Genomic DNA, 13985 nt, shown 5'->3' on the forward strand with positions numbered 1-13985 from the left:
CCTTTCTATTTGCATCTGAAGCATGTCACATTTGCCTTGATACAGACACACGTATGTTTCTGACCACATGTTTTACAATACAGCTGTGGGGGTCTGATGATTCCCTGCTGGTTGGGAGCTTGAAAATGATTACCTGCCCTCTGGCTGCCTTGTCATGTCCTTTTAAAATTCATATTTTCCCGGGCTTGAAATCCCGGCTTCCTATTGGAACGGTTCTGAAAATTTTCTTGTCCCTTTTCCCTTTGGGACCTTTCACTTTCCCCTTAAATAATCGTAGCTTTCTGGACCATGGCGGTGTAAGTCATCAATTCAAAAACTGCAACTCGGCTGCAAATCTATGGCTGTAATCCCTGTTGAAATCTCTGAGCTCGTTTCTCTTCTGTATCCACTTGTTCTGGTACAAACCTAGCCAATTCAATAAACTTGGCTTCATATTCCGATACCGACATATTTCCTTGCTTCAATTCCAAAAATTTGATTTCCATCTGGTTCTTCATATAGCGAGAAAAATACTTCTCCAGAAATAATTCCGTAAGCCTATGACAGGTTACAATATCTTCATCTTCTAAAGCTTTATTGGATTCCCACCAATAATTTGCTTCTCCTTTCAAGAAGTAACTAGCAAAATCAGTTTTCTGGTCCTCACCTACTTTCACAAGTGCAAACGCTTTCTGCATTTCTTTCAACCAAGCCCTAGCCTTAGTAGGATCTGCTGCACCCTCAAACTCTGGAGGCTTAACTGACTGAAACTGCTTAAAGGTAATAACATGCACAACTGGTGGTAACTGAGGTTCAGGACGAGGTGGCTGTTGTAACATCTGTTGCTGAATCTGTTGCTGCTGTTGCTGCATTCGCTGTTGCATCATTACCATCTGTTGTTGCATCAGATGGAATATTTGGTTCATAGTGTCATTAGTTTGTCCCTCAGAGTTGCTGTTGGAGGTTTCAGTTCTGGTTATTTTTTTTGGTGCCATGTTCTGATAATAAAACAAATAATTCTTTTTAATGATTTATTAAACAATTGATAATAGATAAAGGAACAATTTGTTCGGTATTAAAACAGGAAATTTAAACAATGGTTTATGGAAAGAAAACAATTTGACTAATATTGAAATAAGAAATTTAAATGATTTGAAATATAAATAATCAGTTGAAATGATTTTTTTAATAATTTGAAATGAAAATGATAATACACTGTTTTAGATTAAACATAATTTGAAATATGGAACTGTAAAACAATAAAATAAATGTAATTGTCGTAAAGACTGGAATGTAAATAAACAAAAGAAAAATATTGAAAAAGTTTATTTTATATATATGACACCAGCCTCAGGTGTAAGTTCTTGATACAAAAAGTCCCGGTCAGATCTGTCATGGCTACTGCTGCTATAAGTCAAAACTAGATACTACACTCATACATACTAACCACACTACACTAGGCTGCATCTATCTACATATGTCACATATAATACACAATTAGTCTCCCACGTCAGATCTCAAAACCCTGGTAGAATACGCCTCTACTCATCACGAAGTATCTCAATAACTGACTGTGCCAAATGGGTAGCTCTATGAAACTCTGCATACGAATGCGGTTCATCGTGCATCAAAGCATCCAACTCAAAAGTGGCACTCATCACTATCGACTGAAGCCTCTGCCTCATCATGTAGTCTGACCGAAGTGCAACTAACAGTCTCTGATCAAACAAACCCATGATCTCCCTGCACTGAGATCTCCAATACTCAACATCCTCTCTCACAACACTGTACTCATGATATGGAACCATGTGTGGCTCAATAACATGTCCCACAGACTCCTATGATGGAACTCTCGGTATCCCTGCAACACCCTGCTGTGGTAAACCCAAATATAATCCCTATCGTGCTCACCCATTCCCTCAATCGGGACCATCTGAAACACCTTTGGCTCTGGAGCGTGCACCTGTATAGGAGGTAATACTGTTGGTGGAAACTCCGGCTCAATCTCTGGAATGATCTGATACTCTATGGGGAGTGGAGGTGGAAGCATCAGCTCAAAGAACTCTAACGGATCAAATATCTCTACTGGATCTGGTATCTGCTCTAGAGCTGGTGGTTCTGGTTCCCGGGGTAGTGGTGGTGGTGGAAGTGGTGGAAATACCTGTGCTGATACTGGTGGTATAGCTAGTGCAGCTGGTCCAGTAACTGTCCACTCGGAAGATCCTGATGATGCTATTTGATAATATAACAAGGAAAGAAGAAGGGTCACTTAACAATCCTAGAACTTATACCTTCCTAACCTAGACTTATCTAAATCCTAACAATACTCCTCATATCATACTATTCCTATCTTATGTGATCTTCCTATCTTATCTTAATCATAATGTTCTTGTTTTTAGGGACTTAACCTATAGCTCTGATGCCAAACCTGTAACGCCCTCCAGACCTGAGGTATAAGTCTGGGGGTTACTAGCTAATCACCAAACCTGTACAGCCCGAATAATACTTAAACTGATATATATATATATATTATATATATAAACCCCTTTAACACTAACCATGATCTTTTTAGGTTGAAGTATGAAAACAAGAAACCACAATCTACTTTATTACAAACCCAATTTAAATCTTACAAACTCTCTTTGTTACAAACCATTGTCTAACCATTTTAAACTACCTTTCTCATTTATTCAACCACCTACATTAACTATCTACACTACACCTGCTCAGGCAACTCAAAGCTTTCTTCCTAGATTGGGATCAACACCTTTGGTATGAGAAGGTCCCGCGACTTCACTCATTTCTTTACCACTCGAGTCCTGATAGGTTTCATTTTACTTCTTACTGAAAATAATAAGGTGAATAACAACAAGAAAGGGGTTAGCCATAAGTTGCTCAACAAGTCCGCAATATATAAGCAGTGCTATAGTAAGTTAAATGAACTGGTAATTTGGTTACATATACAAAGATATAACCTCACGAGACAAGGCCACTTTTGACGAATACAACTGAACTAAACTGGACACAAGTTCGCACCTATATCCTGCTGATCAGCCAGGATATAGTGCAGATCTACACCTCTATGTATAGATTCATTCGGGTACCCAGGCTCTTCAGCCCAACACAAGGATCCGGTTATGTCCCGGTCCTTAGGATCAAGTGTAAACCTGATCCCAATCGTCACTATCCAGTCCATAGAGGAGCAACCGGAACAATCAGTATGCTTTGATATATTCCAACACCAGAATATATCAATAGGTGTGTATAAATTTTGGAATATGAATAGAGGATTCAACGAAAAAGGAGAAATTAGGAATCGAAATAAAATATGAATTAAGGAATAATAATTGTGTGTCAGTGTTTATGAACATGAATCATACGTGTACAATTGCGATAAGACTCTGAAGTAACTTCACTATTCTGAAATTTGAATTGGGGAAAAACTTATCTTTCAAACGATCTATTCTAAGTACTTTACCGTTATCTATCACCGGTTCGACTCGCCTTGCTGGCTTTGCGTCTATCAAAGAAATAGGCTTATTTAGTTATTCTGTATCTCAATCACGTCTCAAATCGACTTCACATAGCTTTTATCGTCTACCAATACACGTATTACTAACCCGTATATTACTTCTTAACATATAAGACTCGATTAACCACATAATTCACATAAGCACCTAAGCCACATAGTCATTTTAGGTTCATAATAATTTTTAGAATCAAAATCGACTCGCTATTCCCTTAATTGAACAATATCTGACTCGTTTCCTATTTTTTGGAATTTATTGGACACGTCTCTACACGCACTAAGGCTTACAAATAAGTAAATATAAAAAATCAACTAGTTTCTAAAAGAAATTAGGATTTAATATTATTATTAATGAAAACAAATTATTTTTCTGAGTCAAAGGGCTTTCGTTTCGCTCGAATCAGATAAACAGTTCAATTATTATCAGATAAATACAGATAAATTAATTTATTATTGAATATAAATAATTATTACTAATTATTGACCCCTAAAAATATTTTTAAATAATTATTTGGAGAAAATTAGAATTAAAAATGATTTTTCCATAATGTTTGGAATTAAAATAAATTTATTATGATTTATTAAAAAATATTTGATTAATTATCAAAATAATTAATCACTTTTAATAATTAATAAATAATAAATAAATAATAAATAATTAAATAAATAAATAGTTCTATTTTTTAGAAAATATTTCAGAATTATTTATAATATAAATCAATTAATTAAATAATTAAAGGATCAATTTATAAAATAAATAAAAACTGATTTTATAATTAATAAAAATAAAAATAAAATAATTTCCAGAAACAAGTTTCAGGAAATGGATTTGGGTTTAATTGGATCAAAACCGAGTTTTAAACCGGGTTGAATCCGGGTCTGCAATAACTGAAAACAGGTCGGGATGAACCCAGAATCCGGTGAAGATTCCGGTCACCAACCGGTTTTCCGGCCAGTTTAATTACCCCCATTCGACTCCGTTTTACTCTTTTCTGTGTCAATTTCATTTGAAATCAACACAGCAGTCCAACACCGTCTTCATCAACAATCGACGATGAACGCATCTTCTTTTCTAATGAAAAACCACCTAACTCCGATGAACTTTTCCAGATTCCGGTGAAGTCACTTTCAGGCCAAATCACGATCCGTTTGTGCTCGTTTTTATATGAAATCTATTGTAAACTTAATTCTAAACATCAATCTATTAACAAAACACCTTAATAACCCCTAGAACAAGATTTCGATCAAAACCGACTTAAAATCCGGGCAAACTCTGATCTGCCTAAATTGTATTCCAAAATTCACGTTCTATATGTCAAAATAAAGCTTAGAACACAGAAAATTAAACCTTTATGCCTTATCATATCTTAGACATCTCTAAAATAAAAAACAATCAAACAAAAGAATACATGAACCCTAGATATCGTACTATCAATTCAAGCAATCGTTTGTAAAATTAATTAGCAAGAATCAATCATAAATCATCAAATAAAGCTATATACAACATCAATTTCAACAGATAACCCCAGAATAAAAAAGTACCAAATCGGGTAAAAACCCTAGAAATTAAAATTTAAAAATAATGCATCAAAACATGATATTGATACCAGAAATCGAAAGAACAGATTGAGAGGATCTATTTGGGTACTCACATCGATCGATTTGGTGTTCAGATACGCTCAAAATCAACGATTGATTCTTGACCTGAAATCCGAGCCAACCCTGTTCTTCAGAGAATTTCCAGAATTTTGCAGAATTTTTATAATTAATTAATAATAATTTAAATAAATATTAACTATTTATAGTAGGAAAAATAATACTCCTAATTAAAATTAAGGCCCTAATTATATACATCTTTTAAAATTAATTGGCCCCTAATTTTATAAATCTTAAGTATTAAATTCTAATTTTTAAATATTATATATATATAATATATGCCAAAATTTCTCAAAAATTGTGAATAATTCAAAAATACAAAGAAATTGTATAAATAAAAGTCCTATACTTTTATAAAAATAAAAATGTGATTTTTGTGGGGTTTTAAACACCCAATGGGGCCCGAAAAAGTCATTTTTTGCGAAACAAGAAAATTTATAAAATATCTAGATGTTCAGAAAAATGCGATGGTACTAGCCGTTCGATGAAAAATAAAGCCAATTATTTTATTCAAAATATCAGCTATTAAAACCTAGTCAGGTCGTATAAGTTTTGGTACGAAGGCTTTAAATTCGAAATAAAATATCCGAAAAATATCCTAAAAATACCTGGACAATACGGAATACACATAACACGTAACAATTAGGGTTTTATAGATAATTACACATAAATGGCATATTAAACACATAATTTTTCATTAATATGATATAATAGCGTAATTTCCCATGCATTACAGTTAACATTTAAATAATTCACAACCACATAAAGCAAATGCACCGAGATAAAGCATCTATGCCAGATGACTTGAATCCTGCCTTATTTCAGCAGTTTTGGTCTATTTTAGGACATGAAGTATTGCAGTGTTGTAAGGAATGGTTATCTATTTGCTCTTTTCCAGCAAACCTAAATGATACAAATGTGGTGTTTATACCTAAGAAGGAGAATGTCAGTTGTATGAGAGACTTGAGACCAATAGCTTTATGTAATATTCTATACAAGATCTTGGTAAAAGTATTAGCAAACCGTCTAAAGAAAATTCTTCCTTCTCTACTTTCTGAGCATTAGTCTGCATTTTACCTGGTAGGAGTATTATTGATAATGTCTTGGTTGCGTTTGAAGTCATTCACCATATGCAAAGGAAAAATGCAAGAGAAGAAGGTGAAATTGCCCTAAAGTTGGATATTACTAAAGCTTATGATATGGTCGATTGGGGTTTTCTAAAGGAAAGAATGAGAGGAATGCGCTTCAGTCAAAAGTGGATGAAATGGATAATGATGTGCGTTACCACTATATCGTACGAGTTTTTTTATGTTGGTCCAGTTTAGCTTACTAAGGGACTTCAACAGGGGGACCGTTTGTCCCCAAACATGTTTTTTCTATGTGTGGAAGATTTGTCTACTAGATTGAGTAGAGAAGAAAGAAAAGGACTTATTCACAGCTCTCAGATCAGTCAAGCAGCTCCAAAAGTTACATCTACTCTTCGTGAAAGTTTTCTATTTTTTTGAGCGAGCCAATGGGTAACATAAATTATCAAGGATCTGGTTAATACTTGCGAGGGACTTTTCAGAAAAATCTGTGAACTTCCAGAAATATGGGATTCATTTTAGCTCCAATGTTAAACAACACATAAGATCTTAACTCTCTACTATTCTGAGGGTATCTAATAACTTGCATGATTGTATGTACCTTGGCTTGTCGTCGTTGGTGTGAAGGGAAAATAAGGAAGTCTTTGGGTTTATCAAGGATAAGGTGTGGAAGAGATTCCAAGGGTGAAGAACAAAAAACATAACTCAAACTTGGAAATTTATTTTGATTAAAAATGGTGCTCAATCTATTCCTTTTTATTGTACATACGCTTCATAATTATGAACTTGGAGATCAAACACATTGCTCACACCCAGAAAGGTCCCAAAGTCGTTAAAGCCCATATCATACGAAGGAGCAACCTTCTGGGTCACCAGGTGGGCATAAGACTTAGTCTTTAAACCTCTTTACATTCTCCACATAACTCCCTGCCGGCCCCCTCACCTTCAGCTCCACATTTTCCTTCCTCGGTCGCTCCAGCTCAGCCCGATCCGCCTCTCACTTATGATTCTCCTTCTTCAGTTTTCTAACAGCTCCTTGGAAATTGACAATCTCCAGGTTCCTCCTCCCTACATCCATGCTAAAATCATTCACTTTTCCCTCCCAGAGCTTGGCCGAGTTCAGGGAGAGTTTTAGTTGACAGGCGGCCATTGCGCCATCCAACTCGGCATTTTCCCGCTTCCTCTTCTCAGCCTCCACCTCATTGCGGTGCCTAGTTATCCAATTGGAGCTAGCCATAACCACAAACCCTAGCTAAAAAGGATAAGACAAGCAGTGTCGTTCATAGTACCCAAAGAGTCGTAGTACTCAGTATCGGCCGACATTTGAAAGCCTTTCAAAATGTCATGAGGATAAGGGGGCCCGACATCGACAAACCCTTATATGTTCAAATATCGAGCGTCGACCACCCGAGTTCACCCTTGGGTTCATTAATCTTCTAAATTGGATCCCACTTATTCCCTTCCTGAGTACTCTGAACCTTTGCCTTGCCAACATCCCGCTTCGGGGGGTTGCCCCCCCTCATCCGAGCTAGGAATCTCCTCCACCTTTGGGACGACAACTGAACCAGTACGATCGAAAGCCTGCTACAAGTAAGGCTTCAGAGTTTGTTGCTTGTTTCCTGGATTCCTGGCCATTGCCTAGCTTGCATGTGACCCAGTATCCGTGTCCCCACTGGCAGCAGTGGCAGGCTTCCTCTTTGTTATACCCTCCTTTGGGCCATCCACACACCTCTCCTTAAAAACCTTAAACATGGCCCGCTTGTTCAATATTTCTAGATAAGTAATAGCACGATGAAGAACTACAATACAAACATGACAAATGGTCAAAAATCCGAGTAAAAATGCTGCAAACAATTAATACAAGGCATATGAAGCAAAAGCAATTAGGACAACAATATACCAAACGCAAATATATATAAATGACAAGGCAAGCTATGTATGCATGAACTACATTACCATTATACATTACCAGAAAATACCTATCCTGGATCAACTCTAAAATCCACTTGCTATCTGGCTCTCTTGGGTAAATCGATGGATTTTTCGCAGCTCGTCTTCCGAAACAGCAAATGGCTCTAACAGGACATCGATCTTCATATTCCAGCCTGGAATCCAAGCCAAATCCCCCCACGGGCGAAGATCTATGAGGGCATGTGATACCACTTTTTTCCAAACTTCTTGTTACTCCTCTAGTGAAGGTCGTAAATAGGGACATTGCTCATGACTTGGACGCGAAATAACTTGAACAATAATCAGGTAGTTGGTTCCAATCTCTGCACACTGAGAAATGAAATAAGCTATGCTCCTCATGCTATTAGGGGTGAACTTGCCAAAGCCGCACTTAAAAACATTGGTGAACAAGTGGCGGACAAAGCGATGAAGTCCAAGTTGGAACCCAAGCTGGAAAAAACTGACAGGAACTGTGACCCATCCACCTTTGGGCCGATGATAAGGCCTCTAATCCTCGTCATCATTCATTCATTCATACATGTTAGGGATATCAAAACCTCATTTGACAACTGCTCATGCTCCCGAGTATACCGGCTCGGGACATTGGCATACGCCTTGCGTCCAGAAGCATCATCCAACAAATTCCTGTCAAACTGAGGAGGAAGAATGCCGATTTCCATTAATTCCTTCCATACGTCCTGAAGTACAGGTTTCATTAGCAGGAGCCGAATAGCTGAGCCTCCCAGTGTAAAACCACCTTTTAACATCCCAATGAAGCGTCTGATCACGACCGGCATAAACCAGCTTCTCATTAACATTCAAACCCAAAATCAAGCTAATCCAGGCTCTTACCCTGCCACAGCCTCCACAATCCTCTTCATTGGCATAATGGTCGACACTGCCACGCCAGAACAATCACCACCTCTCTAAACAACTATCACGACGGACGGAACCTCCGACCTAGGATTTCTCGCCGTCAACCCCGATATCTAGTGGATTTAGCCTCTCGTAAGTAGTATCCTCCGAATCTCGACCACTATGCTAACTAGTACTACTTGCTACAACTCGGCTCTAACCGTCTTGCGGACCCTGAAAAAGTGGTACACCCCACTCTGAATCTTAGCATACTCGCGGACGGCATCAACCACAGTGCTTGGGTAATGTAATTTCACTGACCTTATTATCTCCCAAAACCCCGCACTCAAAAATAACCTCGACAAACAAAAACATTTGCTCAAAATCAACCAAGAAAAATATACTCTATTAGATTATAAATATATATACACACACGAAAAGATGAACATCAACCTTGATGTTCATCACGTGGACCCATAAATATGTGCAACCCTGGAAAATAACCCAAAAACCGCAAAGAAGACTAAAAATAAGAAATATACATAATGCTATCAGGACCTGTGATTCTAACAAGAAAATAAAATGCTTTTGGAAAAATTCTAACCACAACACACAATGTAAAGAAGCGAAAAATAGTTATACATGAACAAAAAGACAACAGCAGCGAGAGCAATGAGAAAACTAAAGATGAAAGGCTAACCTTTAAAAGAAGAACAAATAACTGCAACCACCACAATATGATTGGAACTCCGACAAACACTCTGATCTCTATGATGATTTCTCTCATCCCGTATGTTTCTCTCTCCCTATGTTTTTTATCACTCAGTGATAATACACTAAAGTGACAAGGAGAAGGGTTATTTATGTACAAAACACAAATAAACCACCAGAGATACGTGATAGCTCGTCATTGGTTGCCAAGAAATCAACCAACGACGGTTTGGCTTCCCACGCGCCCACACCCCTAATTTCTAGCATAACCTCTCCAGGTCTCCAACCCACGCATTTATGATGTATCATTGATAGCCATCAATGCACATTCCCCAATTTTTTGGCGCTCAACTCCCAAAAACCCTCCTTTTTTAAACTTCTTTAAAAAAACCACTTTTGTCACCTTTAGATTTCAAAGGTCACACAACTTCTCACCAAAGGATACAGTCAACCTCAACTTCGGATCCAACTTAAAAAACACCCTTCATATGGACGGTCTCAACCGCCTTCCAAAGGGGCACCATCTCAACTTCGATTCAATTGCGCCCTTCATATAAAAGACGATCTAAACCACCTTCCAGAGGAGGGTATCATCTCAACATCGACTCAACCACACCCTTTATATGTCAGACGGTCTCAACCGTCTTCCAGAGGGGGGCACCATTTCAAGTGTGACTCAACCATGCCCTTCATATGAAAAATAGTCTCAACCACCTTCCAGAAGGGGACACCATCTCAACTTCAACTTAACTACATTATTCATATGAAAGGAGGTTTTAACCGCCTACCTTAGGGGGCAGCATCTCAGCTTCGACTCAACTATGCCCTTCTTATTAAAGATGATCCCAACCACCTTTCAAAGGGGGTCACCATCTTAACTCTGCCTCAACTTTGTCAATCATAACAGATGGTTAAACTGAATGCCACCATAACAGCTTTCACGCTTACTCCCCCATACAACTAAAAGTTATATATATAAGTGGGGGAAATGATAGGCCCGACCCAGCTAGCTAGGCCCAAGCATGATGAGGGGCCAATTCAAACCCTGGCCACCTAAGAGAGTCGGGTACCAGCCAAAAACCCAACTAACACCCCACATGGAAGACTAACACATCCATATGGGACTCCTGAGACACCATCAGCCGTCACCATCGTACAACTGACGGCACCGCCGCCGACGTCAGCAGGCATGACAGCTGCTACACATTCCCCCACATGTATGTGGCACTCACATGTCCTTGATTCTTTTAAATACCCACAAAGTAAGAGGGAAAAAGGGTTCAAAAAAAAATCAAAGATAGTAAGCTCTATCTTCTCTAACTTTCTCTCTATAATTTGGCTAAAATACTCATTCTTATATTGGAGGTGTCCCCGGAGATCGAATCTCCATTGACCATTCCATTTCAAGTACCCTACATTCGGACCTGGCTCAGTTCTAAAGAAAGGATTGGCCCACAAAGATTTAGAGCATTGTCAATACCCGTAAATCAAATTAACATATTTGGTAACTTTTTGCATTTAAAAGACTTCAAGAGGTGCACATTCAAAAAAGATTTTAAAAGTTTAGTCAATTAAAAATATTAAATATATATTATAGTGAATGTGTTATTGAAAGAAAGAAAATGATAAGTTACTACTTTTTTAGATTACATTACAAGAATACCATTTTTAAAAATTTTGCCCAAAATAATCATCCTAATTTGTATTTACAAGTAAGTATTAGTAATACACATTTTATAAATGTGTATTACTACGTACGTTCCGATAATGCATGTCTATAATGTGCATCTCCTATTCGGTTTTTTTTAATATTTTATTTATTTATTTATATGATACCCATTTTTCAGATGTGTATTAGGATTATCAAATTTTCAAATGCGTATTAGTCTGATATTTTGGGCCAAAAATTTTGAAAATAGTATTCTTGTCACATTTTTATAAAAAAAGATATTTTTGATCATTACCCTTATTGAAACTAGTTATGAGTAAAAAAATAATTAAATCAAGTTTGACTTTTAACTTCTATTACAAATAGATAATATGTTGAGTAAAAGTTAAAGATAAGCTATTGCAAAAATTTCAGTTTTAGCTTATGAGTGATTATAAATTTTTATCATAAATGGAGTAAAATAAATAGATATTTCAATATTATTAATTTTATAGGGTGTACATCCACATTTAAAAGAAAATTTTTGATTATTGAAATCAGTATCAGTTTAGATTGTGAAATATTCTTTAAAATATGGTAATATTGGATTTGGATGTTTTAAAAATCTATAAAAATCTGGCGTTATTAAAAAGTTGGTGGACTTTTTTTATTTAAAAAGTTAGTAGATTTTGGAAGATTACTAGCGTATTTTCAATATTTTGAAATCTTTCATGGATTAAAGTCAATTTTTTAAAAATTAAATTGAATATGTTCCTTTTTTCTTAATTAGATATCTATACTCCCGATATAATTATTTTTAAAATGGATATAATTTATATTAAAGCACCTAATTTAATACATGGATATTCAAAATCCAAATGCAATCAAATCAATGCAATCCATAAATATGATACAACCATGTTTCTTCTATCTATAAATTAAAATAATAGTCCAGACACAGTTTCTCAGATTGAGCTGTACGTGATACTTGTAGAGGTGAATTTATGGTGGAGATGAAAAATGTTTAATAATATATGCATCCATCATTGCTTAGAGTTACAATATATAGCTAACCCCTCTTTTTAATTGTTTTGTAGTTTTGGCTAGACAAAGGTGTTATGGCATAATGGGTGATATGGATGCCTTGCCACAAGAATTGATGGAAAAGATTGTCTCACGTACTAGGTCGGTGGATGCTGGAGGGAGCCTATCAATTGTCTCCGAAAGTTTCCAATCAGCTGCGATATCTGACAATGTTTGGAGTACATTTCTACCAGTTGATCTCATCTCTCGTCGTACTCTGCACTCACTCCCAAATCCAGACTTCGATGATCCCTGGAATAACATTGATTCAAGTACTCTCCAGGATTTTCCAACCAACAAGGATTTGTATCTCTTTCTTTCCGATAATCCTTTAATCATTGATGACGGTGCTATGGTATATTATTTTCTTTCCCTTTTGTTAAACTTTTATTACTCCTATTTGGTTATCATCAATATATACCCCCTTTCATTTGATCATCGCAGTGCTTTTGGTTAGACAAAATCAGCGGGATTAGGTGTTTCCATTTATTTCCAAGGACGTTCTCCTATGGCAAACCATATCACTTCTTGGAACACTGTTGTTATCAAAAAAGGTCCAAAATCTTATATGTGTGAATATAACTAGAAATTAACGCATAAACATACACACACATACATATAGCCCCATTGCAGGGTGCTAATTTATGATTTTTTTTGATTTTTTTCATGGTCAAGAAACAGAATTGGCTTCGCCCCTGAGCTTTCCTCTGTGTATATTTTAGAAATTTGTGGAAAGATAAGTACATCTCTGTTATCCCCAGATACGACCTACACTGCATATCTTATGTTCGATATCACCAATTTTTACTTTGGAGGATTTGGGGAAGAACAACCGTTAGAAACTTATGTTGGAACTGATGGTGGTTACCCAAGCGATTGCAAGACTGTCTACATACCTAAAATGCCTTACGATTATGATGGTTCCGATGGCTCGATGAATTCAGATAGGCCCATATTAACTGATCCCCAGTATCCACAAATAAGAGAAAAGGGAACGCGTGCATACCATGTTGAATTAGGCGATTACTTCAATAAAAAAAGTGGTGACAAAAAGGAACTCAAGATGAGCCTTAGCGAAGTGAAAAGCGCGAAAGAAAAACTCGTATCACTATTTTAGGAATCGAGATCCGACCTAAAAGTTGTAAAAGAAATAAATCAATTTTTTGATATGAACTCCGACTCACTTTGCGAGGTTGTGGAGGCTGTAATTTCTAATATTATAAATTAGCCATTTGCACAACTAAATAGCTATTGATGCTTTACTTATTTGTTCAGTCCATAATTATTAATAACTGGAAGCTGGTAGGTTTTCTCTTTTTATGTTGGATCATATAATTTATGCACCCTGAGGTGAAAAACAATAGAAAGAGTTATTATTAAGTAATTTACTCTGGCTCCAGTCATATAATAACTTATTTTCCTTTATCTTCTGGTTATGATGTTATGTTGTATGAAGTTTCTTTTCCTTCAGTATGTGCAGACCCTGCCT

At 36.5% G+C, this 13985-nt stretch overlaps 1 protein-coding gene across 1 annotated transcript; it reads left to right on the forward strand.

Moving 5' to 3' along the window:
- Positions 1-12311: 12311 nt before the first annotated feature.
- On the forward strand, positions 12312-13756 carry LOC141672963 (F-box protein PP2-B11-like). Its single transcript, XM_074479664.1, has 4 exons — positions 12312-12409; positions 12511-12851; positions 12941-13050; positions 13178-13756. The coding sequence occupies exons 2-4, from the start codon at positions 12540-12542 to the stop codon at positions 13611-13613; spliced, it is 858 nt and encodes a 285-aa protein (XP_074335765.1). The 5' UTR covers positions 12312-12409; positions 12511-12539; the 3' UTR covers positions 13614-13756.
- Positions 13757-13985: the final 229 nt, after the last annotated feature.

Source organism: Apium graveolens, chromosome 7 (genome assembly GCF_009905375.1).
Source record: "Apium graveolens cultivar Ventura chromosome 7, ASM990537v1, whole genome shotgun sequence".
In the NCBI taxonomy this organism is placed as follows: Eukaryota; Viridiplantae; Streptophyta; class Magnoliopsida; order Apiales; family Apiaceae; genus Apium; species Apium graveolens.

Excerpts from the sequence above, each read along its gene's own strand:
- LOC141672963 (XM_074479664.1), top strand. The coding sequence starts at position 12,540 with ATGGGTGATATGGATGCCTTGCCACAAGAATTGATGGAAAAGATTGTC. Across the intron at positions 12,852-12,940 it reads TCATTGATGACGGTGCTATG|TGCTTTTGGTTAGACAAAAT; the intron begins GTATATTATTTT and ends TGATCATCGCAG. Across the intron at positions 13,051-13,177 it reads CACTGTTGTTATCAAAAAAG|AATTGGCTTCGCCCCTGAGC; the intron begins GTCCAAAATCTT and ends GTCAAGAAACAG.